This window comes from Lepisma saccharinum, chromosome 26, assembly GCF_977018435.1.
Source record: "Lepisma saccharinum chromosome 26, izLepSacc3.1, whole genome shotgun sequence".
Classification (NCBI taxonomy): Eukaryota; Metazoa; Arthropoda; class Insecta; order Zygentoma; family Lepismatidae; genus Lepisma; species Lepisma saccharinum.
In genome coordinates this window covers 44,923,728-44,951,178 of record NC_139254.1, presented here as the reverse complement: position 1 = coordinate 44,951,178, position 27,451 = coordinate 44,923,728, and the positions used below count along the sequence as shown (strand labels likewise).

The following is a 27,451-nucleotide window of genomic DNA, read 5'->3' as shown; positions in this document are numbered from 1 at the left end:
CTTGAATATAATATAGCCAAGAACATGGCAGTTGGGAAGGGCGATGGCCCCTACCGCCCTCCCCGTGGAACCGCGCCTATATAAGTATAATAGTCCTTTGAAGAAAATGGGGGAATCCAACACTCTGCATCAGCCGAAGACTGATCTCACTTATTGCACGTCACTTGAGCAACGTTGTATTCTGACGTCACTGGAAAAGACTTATTTATTTTAGGCTAGATGCCTTCGTTGTTAGGTTAGGCTAGCTATGTTTAGTTCTCAGCCTAAATAATAATTTTTCATTGTATTTATGCTAATGAAACCTAACCTAACCTCGTAGGTATTGCTCGTCTGACATTAGAACACAAGGTAGCAAAACTGTTGTGCGGCAAGAAAGACCCAGCACAGACTAAAGTGCTGAATGCGCTGTATATACAAAGATCATAGAAGGTGTCTGGTGTTGTATAATATACAAGTTCGTGTTATCTTAAACAGCTTTGTAAATGTGTACACGTCAATTGTGCTCCGTTACATCAAAATGTTGAATTCAGACACTTATGCGACAATGTCAACGTGGACGTCTGTTCGCTGAGAGGGACTGCACAAGAGCTGGAAAGGTACAGATTTCATACTGGTTAGAAAATGGAAAATAATCAGAAACGCTAATTCTGTGCATAGTGTGTTATTGTCAGATTGTGTCAAAAAACATAACATTGGTCTGCAATGTTTGTTCTCTTCAGAAACGACTGTAGTCACTTCTTAATGAACGCAGCATATTGACTTCGAAAATTCCCATAAATGCCTGAATTTGCTGAGATGACCATGATATCTACTTGTAATTAAGTACACTGTATACAGTTATGATGTGTTATCGGCATCGTTCAACACAGCAACTGTATCTGTTTTCTGGGTAACAGTTTCATAGATCGGAGACACATTAAAATCGGATATTTTGTGTTTCGCATGGTTCGTACTTACTAATTGTAGATTGCGGAACATAGTTCAAGGTGCCATTATGCGTTTTAAACGAAAACAAACTCAATTTTTCACATTCTGAGTGGTTTTTTTATCCCTTTTTTCGCATCCGGAACACACTATGGCGGGCATATCTTGACTCATGTTGTGGGTATCCAGTGTTTCAACCTTCTGCACTGAAAAATACCCACTATCGTGTTCATCACCGGTGGGAATTATACATTATGCACGGGTAGCTGATGGATAGCCCCACGAACCATTGACTGATAGCCCCACGAACCATTCACGGATAGCCCCACGAACCATTTCCGATAAGGTTAGGTTAGGTTTGGTTAAGTTAGGCAAGCATAGTAAAAAAGGGAGGGAGGGTTGAAACACTGACAGGAGCTTATGTCATCAAACGTATGCAGCATCTGGTTGTCGTAGGGCAAGCAAATGAAAAGAATGGCAATTTGCGTCGGTGAGATATTTCTCTTGAAAAAATACACAATTTCCCGGTCAAATATATTCCACAATGAAAGAAAATACCTCAACGAACGTTGTAAACCTTGGAGAAACTCATTTCCGAAAGTAGTTTCGGTAAATATGCGATAACACCCGGACACCTTTCACCACTGGTACTTACCTATTTGGCCTTGCGGAACATTCTTTAATGTGATGTTATGCCTTTTTCCATAAAATACAGTCAACTTTTCATATTACGATTGATTATTTGTCTTACTTGTTCCGCTTCTGTAATAGACAATATGGCGTGCACTCGTAATGGATCATCACGCGTCATGATGCGCCAGCTTGTGTTTTGTCGATGTTCAGTGCGTAAGCAGTGTTTCAAACCTTCATGACTGAAAATTATGTACTATTTCGATTTTTTTTTTTTCATGTTTACCTCCACAAACCATTGACGTTAGCCCCAAAAACCATCCACGGATAGCCCCACACACCATTCACACAAGGTTAGGTTAGGCCTGTTAGGTTAGGTTCCATTAGCACTCATTTCACCCCTAAATTCATCAAAGAAAGAAAGCAGAAATTTTCGTAAAAAGAAGGCACGTTTGGAAACACTGCAGAGATTGCGTGACTTTCAATGCTCTCGCCATCTGTATGCACACAATGGAAACAACAGCATAATGTGGCAGGCAGTGCCAATTTCTTACGTAAAAAGTGATTAATTCTTGTTCGGCAGCATTAAACTACGAAGTTTTTACTTTCTGTGAAAGAAAATACCTCCAAGAACGTCCAGAATGCTAAAGAAACTAATTTCAGTAAGTACTTTCTCCTGTAAATTTGAAGAAATCCATCCGGGCGATATTGCATATTTACCGTAGTTTCTTGTGTAAAATTGAAGAAATGTGTCTCCGATGTGTGAAACTGTAGTTGTCAAGTTGAAAACTCAATACCTCCAGTGCAGCACTGTAAACTGAACATCATACTGTGTATGATACCACTTTGAATTCAGATTTTACAGACATATCCTGGTGTTTCTTGCTACTTTCCAAAAAGTATCTCGTATTTATGAGCTCAGTTGCCTTTCCAAGTGTTTATCCACACCTGTGATAGCTTGATGGAAAGAATCCCTAAGCTAGTCAACGAGGAAGCACAATTGTTGGGGAAAAAGTTGAAAATTGGAATGAAAGAATCAATTTGAAGCGCGTGTTTCATCCCATTTCTTTCATAGTGTGGTAGTTCTTTGTAATTCTAAACCACCTTCCTGAAAGCAGCCTAAACTTTTCTTGGTAAATATGCGATATCGCCCGGATGGATTTCTTCAAATTTACAGGAGAAAGTACTTACTGAAATGAGTTTCTTTAGCATTCTGGACGTTCTTGGAGGTATTTTCTTTCACGGGAAACTAAAAACTTCGTATTTGAATGCTGCCGAACAAGAAGTAATCACTTTTTACGTAAGAAACTTGCATTGCCTGCCATATTATGCCGTTGTTTCCATTGTGTGCATGCAGATGTCGAGAGCGTAGAAAGTCACACGGTCTCGTCAGTGTTTCCAAACGTGCATTTTTTTTACGAGAAGTTTGTTTTTTTCATTTTTTTTTAACTATTCTTACCTAACCTAACCTTGCCAGAAATGTTTTTTGGGGCTATCCATCAGTGGTTTGTGATGACATAATGAACACGAAAGTAGGTATTTTTTGGTTAAGTAGGTTGAAACACTGCATACTCACTCCAAAACGACAAAACACAAGCACGGCGCAATGATCCATGACAAGTGCATGCCATATTGTCTGTTACCCAAGCGGGACAAGGAAGACAAATAATCACTCGTAATATGAAAAGTTGACACTATTTTATGGAAAAAGGCATAACTTCACCTTAAAGAATGTTCTGCAATGTAGAAAAGGTAAGTACCAGTGGTAAAATTAAGGAAATAAATGAGTTAAAGGTGTCCGGGCGTTATCACATATTTACCCTTTTCTTTTAGCACCAAAATGAACTTCATCGAAATGTAAATACTTGAACAACATGCAAATCTGTTGTCGCATGAATACGTCCTCTTAACCTTTCATTTAATTTAAATGTGGTAACTTGTCTCTGGGATAATGAAATAGGAAACTGTTCCGATTGTTTTATCATTTTTTTCAAATACTAATTATCATAGAATTTTGGCAATCATTCAGACACAAAATTTGGACCTTCCTTAAAGTAATGAGCACTGTTTGGATTTCAAAAAAAAGTTATTTATATTGAAAAGAACAACTTAAAAATTACCTTAACGCAAGCCTGCGAGCTTCCCATGGACAATGCATTTTCTGTTGACAAGCTACTGTAAGTATCGTAGGCTAGTGGGAATTAATGTAGAAGTAAATGTGAACCTTAGTAGAATGCATTTAGGGACTTTGTTTTAATGCTAAGAGAACTATTTTGATCTGCCTAACCTAACTACAAAATCTTAAGTAATCACTAAAACTGTGCAGTATGTGTTAACAGAAGTAAATCTGAATCGAACCATGTTAAAACTGCATTTGTAGCCAGATGAAATTGCAATTAAACAAAAGGAACTTGGGCCATGAAAGGATGCACCTATGCATAGCAAATCATGATCAGTTTTTTCTTCTCAGAGAAACTTTTACTTGCTGAAGGAACAATGCAGAAATTGCGTTCACTTATTTCACCTTTTGGTTTGCTCCATACCGTGAGAACAGAAAATTCATTGAATGCTTCTGACTATCAGACGCTGAATAAAATGTTGTTTCAAAGTGATTACAACATATATGTGGGGTCTGTGCTTTATCTAATAGGAACACTACCAGCATCTTTCAGTAGCAAGGGATATTTTTTAAGTAAGGTCCGTTCCCCCCTCCCCTTCCCCATAAAAAACTGCAGAATTTTTAGTGAAAATTTATTTTTGCCAGATTCTACATGCCTTGATCTATTTTTCCATCTATTTTTCATGGTTATTTAAACATTTGTCATAATGTACTATTAGCTTTTGTAGACCCTCCTCATATCAGTCGGTCGCCTGCATAGGCTAGCCATTCCCCAACTCTCGTTTTCACTTCTTCATTGCTGCCAAAATGCTTGCTGCTGTGAAATTTCGGTAACTGTTTTATTATTTTTTACAAATTCTCCTATCAGAAAGACTAATTATCGTAGAATTTTGGAGATCATTGTCACACGAGAATTGAACCTTCTTTACAGTAATGAGCGCTGTTTGAATTGGAAAAAAGTTATAAATTACCTTATGCAAGCATGCAAACTTCCCATGGATGAGGTATTCTCTGTTGAGAAGCGACAGTAAGTATCTTAGACTGGTGGGAATGAATGTAGAAGTATATCGGAACCTTAGTTGAATACATTTTGATTTTATTTTAATGCTAAGAGAACTATTCTGATCTGCCTAACCTAACTACGAAAGCATATATTGAACAAAATCTTAAGTAATCGCTAAAACTCTGCAGTATGTGTTAACAGAAGTAAATCGAAATCGAACCATGTTAAAATTGCATTCGTAGCATGATGAAATTACAATAAAACAAAAGGAACTTGGGCCAAAAACTGGTCACCATGTTTGTAGATGGTGGATGACAGACTGATTGTGTTAGGGCATCACTTAAGCTTTAAGCTTCTAATTTAAAAAAACAAGTGTAACACATTGTATGGTTAAGGAAAGAAAGGGTAGGGTGGAAGTAAGGCACCAATTTTGGGAACACAATAGCTGCAGCAGAGTTTTTAAGGTTTTGAAGGAAGCGCACAACAGTTATCATAATTTTCCGTAATTATTTTAAAAAGTGATATAATTACCAGATTTTAATTATCAGATTTATGGAAGGAAGTGTTCAAACTAGTCATCTATGCTGCACATTTTTAATACACCTTTATCAACACAACCACTAACGTAAGCGGGGAGGAGGCTAGAATCAAGTTTTTGTGGAGGTCGTGAAGTGATAAGTGTATTTATTTATGATTCATATGTGTTAATTCAATCAGCATGCAAAGTTCAAATGTGATTCTCTGGTGTAAAAATGCCATGCGATTTTTATCTCTGGGGTAGATTAATAAAATGCTGTCTACAAGTCAAATCCACACACCCTGGAAGAACTGAAACGTAAGATCCGCCAAGGAAATTACCAACATTAATCAACTTAAAGGTTTTGCTTAGAGTATTCAAACTAAGAAAAGAAAATCAAAATCAGTCAATAAATAGCCGAAAAACAATAGGTGTCCAAAATGTGTGGACAATGAATGTGGCCAGTTTCAGCACCTTCTTTCATAACTGACGTGGCGGTCTAGACTTTGGATCACTCTGTATAATGTGTATGACTGTTGTGTGTACTGTATAGAAACTGGATTTTACACTGTATCAGTGTGTGTTCTGTTTGTCACAGGTGAAATATGACATCCCTAACACAAATGTAACACAATTTCACACAAATTTTGTTTCACCATTTCAGTTTTTGAAATTTTGTGAGTTTATATGTACCACATACACCATAATTAACAATATTATGAAAACTTTTTCATATTTTTTCAATCATTTTTAGAAAGTGGCCAAAAAGCAAAGTAAAATAAAACAAATCAATAAATCAATAAAAAATATTCAAAAACTAGCTTTTCATAACAAAAAGTTATGATTTATGAAAGTTACAATATTTTGAAAATATTTTTATGTTACACACCTAACATGTCACATATATGAAAGCCCCGAAGGAGATTTGGTACTAATCTGATATTCCCCGGACAGATTTCTTCATTTTTACAGACGAAAATACTTACGGTAATAAGTTCCTGTAGCATTGTCTAACATCTGGAAGGTGTTTTGTGTGATGTGGGAATGTTTCATAGCGGAAATTCAACCATTGACTCATACCCCCACGAACCATTCACACATAGCCCCATGAACCATTCTGGTTAGGTTAGGTAGGGTCACGTATAGGTTACAATAGTTAAAAATTGGTTTCGAAAAAATATGTGTAGCCCCACAAACCATTTGCAGAAACGTACGTTCTTCAGTTACAAAAACACTTTTTTTTTTTTTTTAAATAGGTTTGATTTGATTTGAGTTGCTGTTTTAAGTCCACTTTTATGCACAGTAAGGCTAATCGGGACTGGACCTACAGTTTAAAGTGGGATCCGAACCACTTGTGCCTCCACCGGGTATCGAACCCGGGACCCCTTGATTACAAGGCGACGACGCTACCACTGCGCCATAGGAGGGTGAATAACTTCAAAACCAGTTGCCACTGAAGCTAAGATTTGAATGGTTTATTGACGATGTCATTCAGTATACTAAATCTTGTTACAATCTTCTTGAACAGTGTGTTGGGATCACTTCAGTGTTTCAATTATTTGTCATGCAAAAGTATTGACTTTTTCATTAACTTAGAAATGCTTTTTATTGTAACGTAACGTTGTAGAGCATAAATTCCCTTTATCAGACACATAATTAGTACAGTTAACCTATAGCAGACAGAATTTTATGCAAGCTCACTTGCTTTTGAAATGTGAAAGTGTATTTTGACATCCCCCTCCAATGAAGCACAGCTAGAAGATCCCCCACTTAGTGCTTGCATGACCTCATAGTTGGTGGTGGAGCTTGTGTGCTCTGATGGTCTGCTAGGCTAAACAGCATAACTACTGGTAGTGTCTGGCATGAAAAACTAAGAAGCAACCTACTTGTCAGTGGCTCCAAAGGCAAAAGAAGATGGATGGTCATCTCAATGGCGAAGATGGCCAAAGAACCAAGGGCAGTAACGCCTCTTAATTAACCTTGGTCTATCTGGCTTCAGATGGTAGTACCTTGTAACCTTGCCAGGTACACAGTGAAGGTCACAACACCATTTATAATGGAGATGTTGGAAGGGCCACCCACCTTGTTAAGAGAAGAAAAAAACTGCTGCTGTCTTAACCTTTAGCAGATGGATTTGTCTTCCCCACAGGTATTTACTTTGAGGGTGGATGGAACATGATGACAGCAATTTATGTGAGATTTGTTGAAAACTGCACATAATATTTGAGTTCTCTCATTTTTGTTCATTAATAGAGGCATGCAAATTTCGTTTTTGACAAAAACACGAAATATGAAATAACATGCTGTAATGTTCATTTTTCATGTTTCTGAAAGGTGTGAGGTGCATTTTTCTACCCTGTTTTGTCACAAAATAATGCGAAATGAACTGCAAAATGCGAAATATACTCTTAAACACGAAATTTACTGTTTATATACAGACGCAACAGTTTCTGAAGCCTGAAGTATCCTGAGAGTTGTGCAATTCACGGAAAATTGATTAATTCTGCTAATATTTGAGAAGCAAAAATGGACCCCTTTACACAGGAATAAACTTCATGCTCTGGTAACTACATAAATGTGCTATTAGAAGGGGTAAGTTTATTTTGTGTAATAAGTGCAGTTTTTAAATCAAATTTAGGATTATATTCACAATTGTAAAACCAAAATGTCATTTTATATAGCACTTTTGATGTGATTATTCACCGCTATAACACCAAAATTTTATTTTATTTACCTCTTTTGAACCCGAAATCGACTCTGTTTTTGTACCGAAATTTTGCATTTTTATTTACCAAAAATATGTGCCTCTATTCATTAGCATAGGCGTAGTTCGAACTTTATATTTCGGTGTGCACAAAGAAAAAATGAGGTTTTGCACCTTTTTAATAGCATATTTTGCAACACAATCACTTGGCTCTTTAACTGCACTGATGTTTGTAAAGGAATATAAATTCGCTAAATGACAGTGTTGGAAATTTCTGACTATATGTAGTAGAAAAAATCAAATTGCATAGAAATTACACACACATACAAAATGTTCATAAATGTTACAAACAAATACATCAAAATGCACTTCATCTATAACAAGAGACGTCTGTCAAAAAGTACAATGTTATTAAACTCATCAATAACTTCATTTACATCAATAGACAAGCTTTTTCCTGTTCCACAAATAGCAAGAGCAGGGCTTCCAATCTATCCTGCTTCTGAGTTGCTCTTAATTTAGTTTTAACTTGGGTAAGCTTGGAGAAAGCTCTCTCACACGTGCAGCTTGTGACAGGTATAGAAGGAAAGTGCTGCAGTACAGAGTAGAATCCAGTAAATATCTTCTTTCTCCAATGACATAAAAAAATCGAAAAAACTATAGACACTCGTTTCATCAGCTATAATGCTCACGTTTGTACCAAGTAATGACATTTTCAACTTCGTACAAACTGCCACTTATTTTCTCTTATTGAAATATCTGTCTTTAATTCTCTTTGATAAAGCAGCCCATTAGGGTGTGCCTAGGCACACCCTGTAGCTACGCCTATGTTCATTAGTATACATATGAAGGTATGACATACTCGAATTACAAAACAATATATCCACTAGTACTATTAACAAGCTTAGATTGGAAAAGTCCTTTGTTACCCCTTGTAATATTAACCAATTAACTCTCTAGCCTTCTTGAACCCCAAGGTTCATGGCTGCAGCAAGACAGGCCTTCCACCTGTCACTATCCTGAGCAAGATCTATATTGTAGAGATATGGTGATTGAAAGTACGAGAAAACTTCGTCAAAAGCATAATTAATCTCTTGATGAGGTTTTCTTGTACTTTCAATCACCATATCTCTATACATATACTCTTTTCCATCCCTACCAATTTCCTTTAGGTCCATCTCAACATTATCCCTCCATCTTCATCTTGGTCTTCCTAATGGTCTCTTACCATCAGGTTTCCCAACAAGAATCCTGTCAACTTTTCTTTCCTCTCCCATTCGTGGCACATGGCCTGCCCACCTAAGTAGTCTTGATTTAATCATTCTAATAATATCTGGACATGAATACAAATTATGTACGATACTTCTAAATTATGTAACCTTCTCCACTCACCTGTCCCCTCTTTGGGTCTCTCTGATGGCGCAGTGGTAGCTTCGTTGCCTTGTAATCAAGGGGTCACGGGTTCGATATCCGGTGGAGGCACATATAGTGGTTTGGATCTCACTTTAAGCTGTGGGTCGAGTCCCGATTAGCCTTCCTGTGCATAAAGTGGACTTAAAACACCAACTCAACAAATCACCTGTCCCCACATCCCTTTTAGGTCCAAATATTTTCCTAGGGATCTTATTTTCAAATACTCTTAAATTTATGTTCCTCTTTCAATGTAAGAGACCAAGTTTCACATCCATATAATATTACAGGCAAAATTACTGTTTTGTATATTTTAACTTTTAGTTTCTTAGATATTAAACGAGAAGACAAAAGTTTGTGAAGAGAAATCTAACATGCATTTCCTGAATTAGGCTAAGCCTGCTTTTTATTTCCCCTTTAATATAATTTTCATTTGTTAGTATTACTCCTAAGTACGAGGGTCGTTCAAGTCAATCGGGGACTTTTTTTAAAAAAAATAGAAGAACAAATTTCAAAGTGTGGTAACTGGATTTATTTTTCCACATAACCTCCTGCTACAGTTATACACTTATCCAAGCGTTTAACTAACGACTGGAATGAATCGGCATAGAAAGATTTATCATTACGGCGGAACCATTGTAGGACAGCATTCTTCACTTCATCAGTGTTGAAATGTTTTCCTCTAAGGAATTCCTTCAGGGTTCCAAACAGGTGAAAATCACTTGGCGCTAATTCAGGACTATAGGGGGGTGTGGTAATATCTCCCAGCCGATTTCCTGGAATGTTTGGAATGTGCGTTGAGCGGTATGCTGTCGTGCATTGTCTTGCAAAAAGAGAACACCCTTTGTGATGAAACCCGGACGTTTCTTCCATAAACTCTTATGCACATCAAGCAGAACACTGCAGTAATACCCACTGTTGATAGTATAGTATTGATACTTGCAATTTCACGACAGGTTATGCGACGATTGTCCAGGATCAGCTGCTCCACGCGCTGAATGTTCCCAGGAATGACTGGCGTGGGCTGTGATCCACCACGACCGGGATCGTCAGTAATAAAGATACGGCTATCTTTGAAGCGCTTACACTATTCAAATGTCTTACTGCGACAGAGTGTTTCATCACCGTACTGAGCCTGAAGTCTTCTGTAAATTTCAGCAGGTTTTCTGTCCTCGTTCACTAAAAAACTTCATCACAACACGCTGTTCCATGTAGACGTCCACACTGTTGTCCGCCATCTTGAATAACGGTCTATGCAGAAGTGCGGGAAATAAGCGCCGCCTACCAGTAACAGCACACAGTTGCCAGTTCCTACTGCATACAAAACCTCCAGCCTAGGCATCTATTTATACCTGGAAAAAAAAAATAAGTCCCCGATTGACTTGAACGCCCCTCGTACTTGAATTTGGAAACTGGTTCAAACGAGTTGTTATCAATAATTAGATTTTGATCATTACCTAACACTTGGTGTCGGCCTGTAAGCATATATTTAGTTTATCTTTGCTAACTTCCAAACCTCTCTCTTTAGCTACTTTGAAAAATATTCTAAGGCAAAATTAAAGAGCAATGGAGGTAATGCATCTCCTTGTTTTAACCCATCATGAATTGTAAATTTGTCAGACATATTAATATCCACACGAATTTTACTTTCTTTCACTGGTGCATACTTTTATCATATTAACAAGCTTCTTAGGTATTACAAACGACTAATATGTTATATAATTTATCTCTTTTGACTGAATCATATGCTTTATTAAAATCAATGAATAGCTGATGGACATTTTGATTATATTCCCACTTCTTCTCAAGTGTCTGTCTGATGTGAAAATTTTGATCTGTTGTTGATCTGTTACGTTTAAATCCACATTGATAATCACCTATAATTTCATTAGCATATGGGGTTAGTCTGCATGAATTATTGTCTCCGGGAATTATGTGTGAATTCTGCTTGAATTTTTCTCTGTAGACGTGAAAAATTGCAACTTTTATTAATCCAAATCCTATTGAATTTATACATGTTGATAAATGCCGTGAGGTGAGATTTTCACAGTTGAGTTTTTATTTTTTTTGTCGAGGAAGGAAAATAATTTGTGAAAAATGAAACAGAATACTTTTACTGTCCTTTGTAGAGCAATCTGACAGACGGAAGATTATTGCAAGATAAGATTTCTCGAAGATGATTAGGTAGATTTGAGTTTGAAATTCTTACACAATTAACAATTTTTCGCAGGTTAGAATATATACCATAACGTTTGTGTAACTTGGGTTTGTAGATGTATTTCGAGTCTTGAGTATGTGAAATGGCAAATGTAAACTGAGGACCTCAAATTAAATGTTTTAAATGTATCATTTAATTAAATTAAATTAGAATTTTTGGATACATTGGAATCACACAGACACTTCATATTGTTACTATATTTGTGTGTGCATATAAGTGGCGCAGGGGGCATTGCCCCTCCCCCCCAACCTTGAATGGAAATCAATTGTAAGGAGAGCAAGGGGGCAAACATTGATGGCCAAGGGTACCTGCAGAGGGTACAGAGGGGCAGTTATCCCCCTCGATTTCAAATTTTGTGCAAATAAAGAGACATTTCATAAAATTTTGTCGCTCGCGTCAGACAAATATGATTTACCTGATCTAAGAAACCAGATAATCATGCATTACATTATCTTCATAAAGCACAAATTGGTCCAATTACTATAAATTTTATTTTTCAAATTTCTAGCAGTAATGGTGATTTTAGGGAGTAAGAACAAGAATTGAAGGTCTTATTTAGAGTATTTAAACAAACAAAGAAAAATTGAAATCCGTCGATAAATAGCTGAGAAACAAGTGATATAAAAATATGAATTCCACCATTTTGAATCCAATATGGCAGCTAGATGCCAAAATGAAATACAAGGTTTCTAGACAACTTGGATGTGTTCTCTCCAGTGATGCTAACTGTGATCAAATTTAGGAACTAAATTTTTTGGGGGAGGGGGTTAAGGATTAATATTTCAATAAATATTTCAGCGGGCAGGATACCATTATAACTGTATGACATGCCCATGGCCTGTGAACTGTAGAAACACCAGCCTTTCCAAGCAATTTATCCAGTAATTATAGCTTGCTAAAGTTGTGGGGCGAATTCATCACAATATTCGTATTTGCAACAGCATTGAAAAAATGACCTTCACACAAGCAGCAGCCCTGGTGACCCAACCAAACTACTTATGAATCTGAAACTTAGCAGATATCCATGTGGGATACATATGCACAACCTGTAGAAGTTTCATTAAAATCGAAGAGGGTCAAGTAGGGACCATATCTGAATTTAGGCCACTTTACATGAAATGACCCTTAAGCTAGATATGTGGTGACGATATCATAATTGTTGCAAGAAACACAGCCACACTTATACAAGCCTACAAAGAGATGGAAAAAGTTGCATTAAAGATTGGCCTAGTATTAAATGAAAAGACCAAATATGGGAGAATGTCCACATCAATAGATTGTAGAAAACACAAAAACCAAGAATGGGAGATAAGATATTAAAAGAAGTTGATGGATTGATGTATCTAGGAGCAAAGGTCTACAATGTTAACAACATGAGCAGAAGCATAAAAGAGGGGGAGTACAAACTGGTAATCATAGCTATTATCCAAACCTACAATTCTTTCGGAGTCAATTCATGATTGATTAGCACTGTACTGCCACTCATTATCTATAGGTTGGAAGCATGGATTAACAGAATCAGATAAATAAAAAAAAGCCCATCATTTCATTTGATATACGGTTCAGTTATGGAAGACAATAATTGGAGGATAAATTATGGAACTGGAAAAGTTCACTGATGGACAGAACATTGTCAGATACGTAGCCATCCTGTGTGGCTACTCAGCGGGAATTCCTTGAATTCTGGGAATTATTCGTGGATTATTGGCACTGGGAATTATGCTTGATTCTGCTTGAATTTGAAATTGCAATTTTTATTAGTCAAAATCCCATTTATTAATGTTCAGAGACAAGTTTTTTAACAGTTTAGCTTTTATTTTTATTGAAGGAAAAGAAAGCTGCATGAAAAATAAAACAAAATTATCTCAATCTCTTTGCTTTGTTAGTGTCCTTTGCAGAACAATCTGTCTGACAGACGGAAGATTATTGCAAGATACCTTGAAGTTGATTAGGTAAATTTGAAATACTTGTTCAATTAACAATTTCTTATATACCACAACATTTGTGACTTGTGTTTGTAGATGTATTTCTAGTCTGAGTGTGCAAAATGGCAAATGCAAACTCCGAACCTTAAATTAAATTATAATTTTTGGATACATTGGAATTGCACAGGCCCTTTATATTGTTAATATATTTGTGTGTGTGTGTGTGATGAGATACGTAAGGTTGAAATAGAGAAAACATCTGCTTGTATACCCTTGAATTTTTGGAAAGTTTGCCTTGAAACCTGGGAATTATACTTGAATTTTATAATGTTCCTAGAGTGGCCATCATCCTGAAAGAACATGTTGGCTTAACGTATAGAAAGGATTTCTGAAGATTAGATTCCAAGGATGCAGCAGGGAATGTTCTGTCAGAGAAGAAGGTGGATGGTTGATCAGGGTGGCTACTTGCTGGGAATTCCTTGAATTCTGGGAATTATACGTGAATTCTGCTTGAATTTTTCTCCATATCCCAAATCCCATTGAATTAATAATGCCCTGAGGCAAGTTTTGCACAGTTTAGCTTGCTTGGAAAATAAAACCTAATTCTCTCAATTTGTTTACTTTTTAGTGTCCTTTACAGAATATCTATCTGGCAGACGGAAAGTTATTGCAAGATAAGAAATCTTGAAGCTGATTAGGTAGATTTGAGTTTGAAATTCTTAAAGAAGTAACCATTTTTCGTAGATTAATATATCCTTTAACATTCGTGACTTGTGTTTGTTGATGTATTTCGAGTCCCAGTATATGAAATGGCAAATTTAGACTCCTCACCATAAATTAAATATTTTAAATATGTATATAATTTAATTTAATTGAATTTGGATATGTTGGAATTGTAACGGGGTTTGACCACTCGTCCGGGAGACCGAAGTCCCCAGTTCGAGGTGCCAAACTACTCTACCGCTAGTCCGTAGGTTCAGGGTTCCGCGGCCGCCCGATTGGACGGTCGTCGGTCCTTGGTTCGCGTCTCCGGTTAAGGAAACACGATTCCTACCACCAGCTAACGGTTTAATTCCAGGTTCATGTCACCGGGTCGGTTATTTACACCTCCGGCGGTAAGCCACGTCGTGCATAAAGTGGTGCTGTTATTCATTTATACCAATAATAATAATAATAATTGTAATAATAGAAAACTATAACCCTTCTGGTCAATGGAGACAAGCTATGCAGCTTCAAACTCAGGACTAAAACCAAAAATATCGACCATACGAGGATATACATCTATGCATATATATAAATGAATCAAGAACACCTGTAGGATAACGAATATATACGTGTATTCGGCAAATATAAACACAACAATGATAATGTAACCATTACATATCCCCTCACTCTCATTCTATCATGCACTCACACACACACACTGCAGGGGTGGACACAATATAGCATTACATGATAAAATATCTAACCGCCTCTTTGGTTTATTTCCCGTGTACCTTCGAATTTGAGATTTCTATTAGCCCCTTAGGCTTGCTTTCAATGTAAATAAGCGCGGCTAGCGCTCTGTCACGTATGAGACGCGATTAGCTAGGCGTCATAGTTACCAAAAGTGAATAATAATTGACATTACACTTGTTGAGGCACTATGCAAGAAGAATAAGCATACACTAAATGAATGACAAGAGGAAATTAACTTGATTACAAGTACACGAGTGCTGATAATACAAACGACTGTAATATAAACTAGGATATATTAAAAATGATTAAGTTGGCTATATTATTTAGTACCTAGTTTTTCTGATACCTATATCTATCAAAGAGCACGGTCGAAAAGATAAAAACACAAACATATAATTACTCATATAAATACTCGGCGCGAGAATAGGAAAACAATAACAAATAGTAGGTCTTTTACATTTATAGAATTTCGAAGGGTGAGCGAAATAGGTTCTTAATTTATGAAGATTTACAGTACTTTCGATTTGATTGGCCTAAATAATTAGTAGTTGCAGGCAACATTGTTCGATTTCATCTCGCTTTGTGTTATGACAAACCAGTGGCGACCTAGGTGGACAAATGTTCACTCTCACACATAAAGAGAAAACTGGAGGATACTATACCGACTCAATGGCGGCGTGGTCCTCGCTGATGTCAACTGTCCTCGTTGCGGCGTCCCGACGATACTCGTGGCTATGACAGTCTGTCCTCCTGGCGGGCAAAAAACTGTCTCTTCGACTTAGACGTAACATTCATTTTTCTTCCTATTTTCCATCGCGGCGACGAAGATGGGCGGAAAAAGCACCTCGCTTCCATCTGTCTGCTCGGGCGTTGCATCCGATCATGGCTTCAATGGCCGTTCGGGGATACGCAGGGCGTCGGGTCGTCTAAGGGCGGACGTCGTTTCATCTCTCTCTTTTCTCTATCTCTTCTTCTTTTCTCGGCGTAACATCCGTCTCACCGTTGTGGTACTTTCGTCTCTCATCTGGGTTGGCAATGCGAGTTGTCGCTGCGGCGTGGCTTTCATCTCAGACGCCGTTATGCAAGCGTCGTGGTGCGGTTCTCTTGACTTAAGGCGTCGTATACTTAAGCAGGCGTCGTGGCTTCTTCTCTTGGCTTCATGGCAGCAGTAATCGGAAACCCGAAGGTCCCGTCCCTCTCGTAGTTTTAGCCGCCCATATTTATTCTATGTCCCTCCTTACAAAAAGGGAAAAACACAACTGGAGCACGTGAAACACGTAATTAACACGGCCTCAATTCCTGGCACTGTCACTGTGATCACACACTCACGACAATTAACACGACGCGGTCGAAAGGTTAAAACAAAGCAAAGTTCCGTAACTCGCGCAAAGTGTCGCGGAGATGGTGTTCGGTCTGAATATGGCGCTAAACTGTGTCGGTCCTCTGGAGTCCAGGGGTATTTAAGGAAAACTTGAAACTTCAAAAATCAACCGCCTCGCAGTTCGTTAGCTTAGAAAAAATGCTGGACGGTGGTCTTTCTTCCAGGCTCGTTGTCCACTTGGGAGGTTTGGGGGTGAAGAAAAAAACAGAGCAGTCCTCACACGTGTTGCGACAGAACTCCCCTTCGGTCGGCAACTCGGACGTTGTTCCATTCGTTGAGCAAGTAAAAGTCACCCTTAGTGTCAAAAATTCCACAAGTCGCTATTGTTTTCCTACCCTCGCCGTCTAGAACCGAAAATCCAAGAAAAGCCAAAAAGCACAACTGGCTACAGAAAGTTGTTAAAGAGTATTTACGAAATTCTAAAATACACTCACATAAACTACAAAAAAGACTGGTGACAAAAGTAATTGTCACATCTCGCCCCCCCTAACTTCAAAAAAAATTGTAGGCTTTAAAATCGCTCTCGGCTGGGGAGATTTTTTAAGGTTACATATTTTTTTAAAAAAACACCCTGTATATGAACACTTTTTTGAAACACCCTGTATATGAATCGAATCTATACTTGAAAAATGCTTTTATGAGTAAATACACAATAAAACAATCCTTAAAGGACGTAAAAAGATAATACATTGGAATATACGCATATAAAAATCAATAATGACACAAGAGTAAAATATAAAAATATAACTAGTCCATTAACATAAACTTCAAATCTCTAAGAGCGGTCTCCCGAACGCTGAAGTCCGGAGACGCCAGGTGTTGGAGAGTCACTTCTTGTTTGCACCTGATTTCCATCCCTTCGCGGTTCATTCATCCACGAAGGTCGCTGTTCTGTCCTTCGGTCCGACTGCGGGCTTCTTGATCTACTGTGGGGTCGGTAGTAACCATCACGTACGTGACCTCGTTGAAAGGTACCGTCCCGGTTACCCTGTTCTGTGCCGCGCGGCGGTCGACGCATATTTTCTCCTCCACGTCTGCCTCTCTGGTACTGCCGCCGTTCTCTCTGTGGCGAAGGTGGTAAGGGATGAAAGTTTTGATCATTGGCGCGTGGAGCGTGGTGCTGTCCTCGCCGCACCATCTGAACTCGCTGGCGTCGGTTCCGGCCGTGACGATCATCTTCTCGTCTGGGACGCTTATTCCAGCGCTCTGCCCTGTCGCGTTCTTCTTCTTCTGAGCACTGGTACAGGTTCTCCAGCGTCAGCGACATCGAGTCGGGGTCGAACACACAACTGCCATTAAGGTGACGCCGGACATTTTGAGGAAAATGATATATCAGCGCCGCGATTATTTCTGGAGTCGTCATTTGAGGCTGCAGTGCCTTGAATTCATTATATTTTTTCCAGAAATATTGGGCGTACGTAACTCCCGCGTTTCGGCTGTACCTTTCGTTGCGTAGTTCCATTAGCATCCGTTCTACTTGGATCGGCCGCTGAAAGTGTCCTAGGAACATCTCCCGGAAAGCTTCATAAGATGTGAAATGCCCTTCATTCGTTTCAAACCAATTTTTGGCCCGATCTTCCATTAAACCTCGCAAAACCAGGATCTTTTCATTATTCCCCAAGGACAGCTCCTCAGAGGTAGTTTCAAACCGTTCTAAAAATGCAGACGGTAAAACCCGATCAGCCCCGTTGAATCTTTTGAAATGGTTCTTGTATTCAAGAGGGAAAATAGCTCGCTTCGCAATTGTGGGTGCCGAATAATGAACTTCGCAGCTGGTGGTCGCTGGTCGAGTGGGTAAACCGGGTAAACTCTCATTTACAGCTGGCTCATTGACACTCGTGAGTTCAGAGGAAGGGCCCTCATTATTGCTGGTGGCCGAAGTACCTGGGTTCGTCCTCGTAGCCGTGGGCGCTTCTCGTCGCTGAGGGTGAGAAAGGTCCAAACTGTCCATTCTTTTTTCCAAGGCCTGTATCCTTTGGGAATGGTCATCAATCTCGCCTATTGTTCTCGTCACGCGCGCTATAAAACCTCCCGAGTTTTGGTGACAGGTCACCTCAAGCTGGGCCGAAGATTTTCTCATTAGCGCCAGTTCCTCTTCCGTGTGGTCGGTCCGTCGCGACAGTGTTGCCAACTGCTGGTCCTGGTCATCAACACGGGAATCCAAGCGAGCGATTTCCGCGGTGAGTTTCTGCTCACTGTCTTGCAAGTGCGTGGAAAAACGTTCAGTCATTTGTTCCACCGAAACACGCACTACTTCCTGGAATCGGGTCTCAAGCTGTTCTATCCGCTTTTGAGTCTCTGCGTGCTCCGCCCGGATCAGCTGTCTTATCATCTCGAACATCCTGTCGTTGGTGCCGGCGCCATTCTTCAATGCATCTTCTGTTTCTTCCATCGGAGCGACATCTTCCGGGGGGGAAACGGTCAGCTGATTCGGATCTTCAGAAGGTGGCGTGGATTCAGTATTTACAACTAAGCCCCCGTGTCCTGAAGTTCTTGACGAAATAACACAAGTACTACAGCGCGGCTGCGCTTCGTTCGACGGGTCCATTTCACCTAATGGGATTTCAATCCCGCAAACTACACAATTCCGTGCTTCGCTCATCTTTCGATAAATAATTTTCTCACTTCTCAATTTCATTAGATATTTAAAACACTCACTATGACCTGAGGTCGTCAGAAAATAAATCTGCACTTCAAAAATATATAACGCACTACAGAAAAACAATACAAACAATTACCTATCAAAAATGCAGAGAGGAGGGCACGACGGGTCCTTTCCTGCTACCTTGTAGAAGCCTAATGAAAATAAAAACGACGCGCGCACACACAAAAAATTGCCACTAAATCTGTATAACATACTTCCTTGAAATATCGCCCTTGCCGATGTTTGCCTACATAATTGCCCTTTACGTTAATCAAATTCGCGCCGAGATAACATAAACACCGAATACGAAATATAGATATCAATAAACATAGCAAAATACGTATAAAAACCATTTCAACGCTTACTGAAAAATATTATGCACTTGTAAAACTACTACCATTACACTCCCGACGAAGGCGAAAAAGAAGACCGGTGCCTGTTCGGGCGCCAAATTGTAACGGGGTTTGACCACTCGTCCGGGAGACCGAAGTCCCCAGTTCGAGGTGCCAAACTACTCTACCGCTAGTCCGTAGGTTCAGGGTTCCGCGGCCGCCCGATTGGACGGTCGTCGGTCCTTGGTTCGCGTCTCCGGTTAAGGAAACACGATTCCTACCACCAGCTAACGGTTTAATTCCAGGTTCATGTCACCGGGTCGGTTATTTACACCTCCGGCGGTAAGCCACGTCGTGCATAAAGTGGTGCTGTTATTCATTTATACCAATAATAATAATAATAATTGTAATAATAGAAAACTATAACCCTTCTGGTCAATGGAGACAAGCTATGCAGCTTCAAACTCAGGACTAAAACCAAAAATATCGACCATACGAGGATATACATCTATGCATATATATAAATGAATCAAGAACACCTGTAGGATAACGAATATATACGTGTATTCGGCAAATATAAACACAACAATGATAATGTAACCATTACATATCCCCTCACTCTCATTCTATCATGCACTCACACACACACACTGCAGGGGTGGACACAATATAGCATTACATGATAAAATATCTAACCGCCTCTTTGGTTTATTTCCCGTGTACCTTCGAATTTGAGATTTCTATTAGCCCCTTAGGCTTGCTTTCAATGTAAATAAGCGCGGCTAGCGCTCTGTCACGTATGAGACGCGATTAGCTAGGCGTCATAGTTACCAAAAGTGAATAATAATTGACATTACACTTGTTGAGGCACTATGCAAGAAGAATAAGCATACACTAAATGAATGACAAGAGGAAATTAACTTGATTACAAGTACACGAGTGCTGATAATACAAACGACTGTAATATAAACTAGGATATATTAAAAATGATTAAGTTGGCTATATTATTTAGTACCTAGTTTTTCTGATACCTATATCTATCAAAGAGCACGGTCGAAAAGATAAAAACACAAACATATAATTACTCATATAAATACTCGGCGCGAGAATAGGAAAACAATAACAAATAGTAGGTCTTTTACATTTATAGAATTTCGAAGGGTGAGCGAAATAGGTTCTTAATTTATGAAGATTTACAGTACTTTCGATTTGATTGGCCTAAATAATTAGTAGTTGCAGGCAACATTGTTCGATTTCATCTCGCTTTGTGTTATGACAAACCAGTGGCGACCTAGGTGGACAAATGTTCACTCTCACACATAAAGAGAAAACTGGAGGATACTATACCGACTCAATGGCGGCGTGGTCCTCGCTGATGTCAACTGTCCTCGTTGCGGCGTCCCGACGATACTCGTGGCTATGACAGTCTGTCCTCCTGGCGGGCAAAAAACTGTCTCTTCGACTTAGACGTAACATTCATTTTTCTTCCTATTTTCCATCGCGGCGACGAAGATGGGCGGAAAAAGCACCTCGCTTCCATCTGTCTGCTCGGGCGTTGCATCCGATCATGGCTTCAATGGCCGTTCGGGGATACGCAGGGCGTCGGGTCGTCTAAGGGCGGACGTCGTTTCATCTCTCTCTTTTCTCTATCTCTTCTTCTTTTCTCGGCGTAACATCCGTCTCACCGTTGTGGTACTTTCGTCTCTCATCTGGGTTGGCAATGCGAGTTGTCGCTGCGGCGTGGCTTTCATCTCAGACGCCGTTATGCAAGCGTCGTGGTGCGGTTCTCTTGACTTAAGGCGTCGTATACTTAAGCAGGCGTCGTGGCTTCTTCTCTTGGCTTCATGGCAGCAGTAATCGGAAACCCGAAGGTCCCGTCCCTCTCGTAGTTTTAGCCGCCCATATTTATTCTATGTCCCTCCTTACAAAAAGGGAAAAACACAACTGGAGCACGTGAAACACGTAATTAACACGGCCTCAATTCCTGGCACTGTCACTGTGATCACACACTCACGACAATTAACACGACGCGGTCGAAAGGTTAAAACAAAGCAAAGTTCCGTAACTCGCGCAAAGTGTCGCGGAGATGGTGTTCGGTCTGAATATGGCGCTAAACTGTGTCGGTCCTCTGGAGTCCAGGGGTATTTAAGGAAAACTTGAAACTTCAAAAATCAACCGCCTCGCAGTTCGTTAGCTTAGAAAAAATGCTGGACGGTGGTCTTTCTTCCAGGCTCGTTGTCCACTTGGGAGGTTTGGGGGTGAAGAAAAAAACAGAGCAGTCCTCACACGTGTTGCGACAGAACTCCCCTTCGGTCGGCAACTCGGACGTTGTTCCATTCGTTGAGCAAGTAAAAGTCACCCTTAGTGTCAAAAATTCCACAAGTCGCTATTGTTTTCCTACCCTCGCCGTCTAGAACCGAAAATCCAAGAAAAGCCAAAAAGCACAACTGGCTACAGAAAGTTGTTAAAGAGTATTTACGAAATTCTAAAATACACTCACATAAACTACAAAAAAGACTGGTGACAAAAGTAATTGTCACAGAATTGCACAGACCTTTTATATTGTTAATACATTTGTGTGTGGGTGGTGAGAGGTGGTAGGTAATACATAAGGTTGAAATAGAAAAAACATTGAAAACCGTGAATTTTATCATGATCATAGTGGCCACCCTGTTGATGCGTTGGCAGATCTACAATGGATGGGAATTAGGAATTGGAGATGGAAAGCAAGTAACAAGAGGACTGGAGGCTAGTGGTGGAGAAGACAGACCCACGAAGGGTTGTAGAAACAGAAGGGTGAGAGAGAGAGAAGATGGAAATTTTACACAAAATGCTCTTTCAGCACCCCCCCCCCCCCCGAATTAACTACGCAAATAGAAAAAAAAAGATGAAGCATTTTGTTATGTAGGCTCTACTTAACAATAATGCAAATTTTCATAACAAAGTCTAGAATGATACATCATCAAATGAAAAGTATGTTTTAAAAAACAGAAGAAGAAACATTTTTAACCTTTATCAAAGGGAGTGGATGGCCTCTCCGGACAGGAGCTTTTCAAGTGTGCTTTTCAAACTCAAAAAAATTGTAGCTCGAGTACTAATTCTCACAGAGAGAAGAAATCTTTTCTTCATTTTTCACCCTGGAAGGACATGGTTTTTACCCCATAGAGTTGCCTCAGTTAGACACCCTACTAGCTGAGCCACCTTGGCTTATTTTAGTGAAGCATACCACTGCAATTTAATGAACAAATAGTTTAAGAGTGCTGAAGTGACTCACTCATCCATGGGAGTGAGTCCTGCTATGGGCAGGCATTACTCTGTCTGTGGCTGTCCCTTCAACAATTCTATCTAATCATTGTATATGTTTGCATGGATATAAATATAAAACAAAAAGAAGAATAACATACATGACATGAATGTTACATTTGCATTATCTTGGAATAAATATGTCCCAGCCACCTTACAGGTTAAGACATGTAATCTTGGTGTTTCTTATTTGCATATAATATCTTGTGAAGGGTGTATTTGTTCTGAAATGTTACAATTAAAGGTGTTTGTCTGCTTATAAGAAGTAGCATTCATTGAAAAGAAGTTGTGGCTGCAGCAAAGTTGTTATTCTATTAAACTAACCTAAGATGAATAAGGTCTTCCATCAGTTCATCTTCATTATCATCCCCGTGATAAATGTAGAGAGATAGAAAGAAAAGTAGTAGCAGCTATTCAGGTGAAGTAGGTGCGGTGGCACTTCACCACATATTAATGTACAAAATGTTTTTATTAAATTATCTTCATCACATATATTAATATTAAATGAACATATTTGTGCATTGTAGTCTGTTATGTGACATGCCCCTTCAACAGCTTCTGCCGTACTGTTCCAACCGAAAGTGCAGAGCACTGTGGAAGCAATGTGCCATGACAACCGTAACATCACTGTTCAGGCTGCGAGCTTTGCCATTACGTGACTGCACAGTTAAGGACAGACAAAGCAACCTACTGCACTTGGACTTGAGGAGTTGAACTGATTGTGCATTGTTACCGATGTCATTTCCTTTCGTACAGTTTTAAGGCCAGCCACACACCAGATCCGACACGATGCAATGCAGCACGACAAGTCACAAAGCAACATGACATCATGAGTCATTTTCTTTATTAGCTGAAATCTGATTGCAGATTTCATCGGAGTGCTCAATAGGTCTGTCTTTTATAATTTTGGGGGTGTAAGGGGTAACCTTCCACGCAGTACGCCCAATTGTCCACCTCACTTCCACGTAGTACGCCCTGGACTGCATTTTGCAAACGAACAAGGCTCTGGCGACTAGTCCCATGGCCAGTATAATTATTTGTGTTGTCCTGAGTTTTGTCATTGTGTATGCTGAGTATCTCTTTACAGCCTCAGCTTTTAATCCAAGTCAGAATATTTTAATATTTTAGTTACAACACAACATTATAGTTATGTTATTTTAGTTCTGGTAAAGGGCTGGACCCCGTATAGTGTGATGGGTGCAAAATAGCCTATGTGCTGATGCACCCAAAATTTTAAATTCAAATTCAAAAATGTCATTTGGGAAGCGGGTAACAATGCATCAGAATCAAAGTGTATGTAGAATTAATGTATAAATTTATATGTTTTGAATTGAATCTATATAATAATTCTACTGCCCTTCGACTGCAGAAATGTTTATTGTGAGGGCCACAGGGACTATTGAAATAGGATTTTTTTTTGCCCCATTTCTAGTCTGTAATTAGAGGTCTGTGGCTAAAGAGAATGGACTCTCGCATGCGCAGATTGTTTCATCGCAAGCTGCTCCACGCAATACTGAAGTCCACAAACATTTGTTGTTTTGCCACAAATCATCACAACATGACTTGAGTCAAATGTATCATCCATTGGGCAGCCATCCAGAAGAGATTAATGTTCAACCTTCACTGCGACATTTTGCTTCAGAAATGACATGACTCGTTGCATCATGTCATGTTAGATCAGGTGTGAGGATAGCCTAAGAAAAATATTAAGTATGTGCAAAAGTTCTACCCGTTTTTGGTGTGCAGATAGAAGTGTGAACAACACAAAACTGTAACACACCTAGGGCTGTGCATAATCGCCATCGCAATTGATGACATCTTGCTGATAGGAGATGAATCCCGCACCGATAAAAGTTCTGAGGTTTGGAATCGAAGAACTGTTGTAAGGCAGTTTTCACAGCCTCCACGTCAGCAAAGATTTTCCGAGCGAAGGAGTTCCGCAACACGTGAAAGAGGTTGTTGTCTGTAGGGGCCAATTCAGGAGAATAGGGCAAGTGGGGTAAAACCTGCCAACCAAAGTCCATTAATGTTTGACGTGTGATGATGACAGCATGTGGCCTGGCGTTATCATGTTGGATGATCACTCCTTTGTGATTGACGAAGCCTGGCCTCTTCGATCGCAATTCTACTCGCAGTCTGTCCAGCTGTTCACAGTAGAAAGTGGCATTAATGGTTTGTTTATGTTGTTACTCCTTTGACTTTCCACCACACATTCAACATCACCTTGAGATAAAGTTCTGGTTTGGACCGATGGAGGCGGTTGAGAAACAGCACATGGTCACGCTTTAAATTCCGGTACAATACTAATTTATCATCGCTCATGACAATGTGTGGCATGTAATGATCATTTTGTACTGGTAAAGCAAAGAAACACAGGTTGGGACTCTCCGCTCTTGTTAATATGCACTCAGCTGATGTGGAACCCAACGATCAAACTTTGTGGTGAAACCCAACACTTTGAGCTGCCTTTCGATTGTTGTTCTCGGTACGTGGAAGGTGCCCGCTAATTCTGCTATGGTTGGCTTCAGGTTGTTTCTTATGGCTTGGTCAAGATCCTCTTCTGAAAACACTGCTGGGCGTTCAGACCTTGGTTGATCTTGACAGCTTCTGTATTCTTCCGTGAAATTTCTAAACCAGCGATAACATGTGCTTTCGTCACTGAATCTGCCCCATACACTTGTCGCGAATCTTTCGGCAGGCTGTGGCTGCAGTGCTGCCTTTATCGAATTCAAAAAATAAACACTGTCCGATGTGTTCCTTATCGGTCTCCATTTCACCCACATGCTACTGTGTCCACTAAGAGCTCCTCGTCCACACTCACTGCCTGTTGCTGCTCTAAGGTTTCCCTGATTACATGACCAACAGATTCACGCACTGGCAGCACCAAGTGAGATGTTGGTACTCCGCTAATCGTGGCCTGTCAGAAGCAAGTAGAGCTTATGCACATACCTAATATGAATCCTGTTTGTGATTTAGTGTAAGAAGGGTTTTACAGTGTGTTTCACCCCATTTTCTCCTACTGGACATTCACCTAACTCCATAGCCACCAGCTGGTGCTGCAGAAAAGTAAAATAATAAAAACAAAAATGAATAGAATAAGAAGCTGCACGTATGTGTTTATTAGAAGTTATTTTTCCTTCTTTCAGGCCCAGAGAATAAGTCACAACCAGATTCCAGTGAATTTTGAACAAAATGAGGCAGTTAAAGGGGAAAGTCAAAGAAACAAGCAAGCAGAAGAAAGAGCGAAAGAAGGAGTTTATGGAAAACAAAAAACGAATATTTACGATAGCTTTACCTGCATTAGTTGGAGTGTTCCTGTTAATCGTTGTGTTCATATACTTGAAGACAAGACCCAGAACAGACATAGAGTACTGAATTTATGCAGTATACGAGAATGCCAAGTGAAGATGTGTGATCAGTATATTTTTAAGGAATATTCAGGATTATGTCTTTATCCATAATTGGTTGCTCGTAACCATACTTTCCATAGTTTGTACTCGATAGTGGAAATTTTATTACAGTATATCAAAATATGATTGGTTATGGAACATCCTTCAGATAAGATGTGTTCCTACCGATGTATTCATCAATTGATCTAATTTCTCCAATTAGAAAGGATGTATTTTTAATCTTCTTAAAGAAAAACAAAGTAATAATGAAAGCTATAGGATTTGCTCCCATTGCAAAAGATAATCATATGTGTGTGATGCCATTTAGATAGTGATAATATATATTTAAGACTAGTTTTTCTGTAACTAAACCATGTTATGTAATTGTTGTTTTGTTGGATAACATTGTTTTTGTTGGTTTATATATAAATGCCTTTTCAAAGGGACCAAATATCTAGGAAAGTTACGACATTTTTAACTTCTGGGTGGATGCGGCATGTTTTATTATTGTAAATGTGTGGGTGTGATTCACAATCTTGGTGTGGTAAAGGGTGCAACAAAGATGATTTATGATCATTAATGCTTCCAGTTTCCAGAAATATTGTACAAAATGAATAATTTTAGTAATATGTCTGAGTTGTATCTAGATATGGTGTACAAGAAAGAAGTGTAAAAATATTTGATTGTTTTTTTTATATATGAACTCTTGTCACTGAATGTTGGTTAAAAATAAATTTTACAGAATATATTTCCATGTATCATTCTGTTTGGTTAATCATAAAAAAGGGTAAGACAACCTTTTTCCATTCCATCCTGCTGTGAAGATACATAATGGTGTGGGAACATACTGGAGATGATGCTCTGATTGCATTTAACCCCTCAGTTTGAGCCCAGGGTAACCATTGAAGACGGCTGAGTGAACCCCAGAGACAGTTACAAAAATTTTCACTTGTGATCACTCACCCTAGGAATCAAATCTGGACACCCTAATGACTCACCAACATGGCTCATATTGGCTAATACCCATGGGCGTCCGGAAGGGGGGAGGGGGCATGCCCCCCTGGAAAATAAAAGTCAACCAAAAAATATGTATTTCACACATATCATTTCATTTTAGCCACAATAATGTGTGTTAATTCAAATTAAAGCAATGTTTTTTATGGAACAACACTATTTTTGGTGAAAATTTGCCTTCGTTTGCCCCCCCCCTTGGAAAAAAATACCTTCCTTGCCCCTCCCTGGAAAAAATCCTGCGGATGTCCATGCTAATACCAATGCAATTTACATAACAAGTAGTAGCTGAGGGCAAAGAGTGCTAAACCCAAGATCTTATAGCTGATGGTCCCAGGTTTGAGTCGTACCATGAGCATTCCCCTGTCAGTGTCCCTTCATCCCTTCACCAGTTCCATTTAATAATCCATCACTAAAATCATTTCTTTTTCACAAAATATTCAGCTTTTCTCCTTTTCATGATGATTGCTCATAATCAGGCAT

At 39.3% G+C, this 27,451-nt stretch overlaps 2 protein-coding genes across 3 annotated transcripts; one reads left to right on the top strand and one right to left on the bottom strand.

Moving 5' to 3' along the window:
- Window positions 1–469: 469 nt before the first annotated feature.
- On the top strand, window positions 470–26,699 carry LOC145979389 (single-pass membrane and coiled-coil domain-containing protein 4 homolog). 2 transcript variants are annotated; one of them, XM_083112258.1, is made up of 2 exons: window positions 470–596; window positions 25,715–26,699. In XM_083112258.1, the coding sequence occupies exon 2, from the start codon at window positions 25,761–25,763 to the stop codon at window positions 25,941–25,943; it is 183 nt and encodes a 60-aa protein (XP_082968384.1). In that variant the 5' UTR covers window positions 470–596; window positions 25,715–25,760; the 3' UTR covers window positions 25,944–26,699. The 2 variants fall into 2 exon arrangements, with proteins under 2 accessions (XP_082968384.1, XP_082968385.1); XM_083112259.1 differs by lacking the exon at window positions 470–596 and adding an exon at window positions 7,677–7,785.
- LOC145979647 (histone-lysine N-methyltransferase SETMAR-like) lies at window positions 24,965–25,351 on the bottom strand. Its single transcript, XM_083112611.1, has one exon. The coding sequence runs from the start codon at window positions 25,349–25,351 to the stop codon at window positions 24,965–24,967; it is 387 nt and encodes a 128-aa protein (XP_082968737.1).
- Window positions 26,700–27,451: the final 752 nt, after the last annotated feature.

Coding starts and splice junctions, on each gene's coding strand:
- LOC145979647 (XM_083112611.1), bottom strand. CDS start 25,351: ATGTGGGTGAAATGGAGACCGATAAGGAACACATCGGACAGTGTTTAT.
- LOC145979389 (XM_083112258.1), top strand. CDS start 25,761: ATGAGGCAGTTAAAGGGGAAAGTCAAAGAAACAAGCAAGCAGAAGAAA.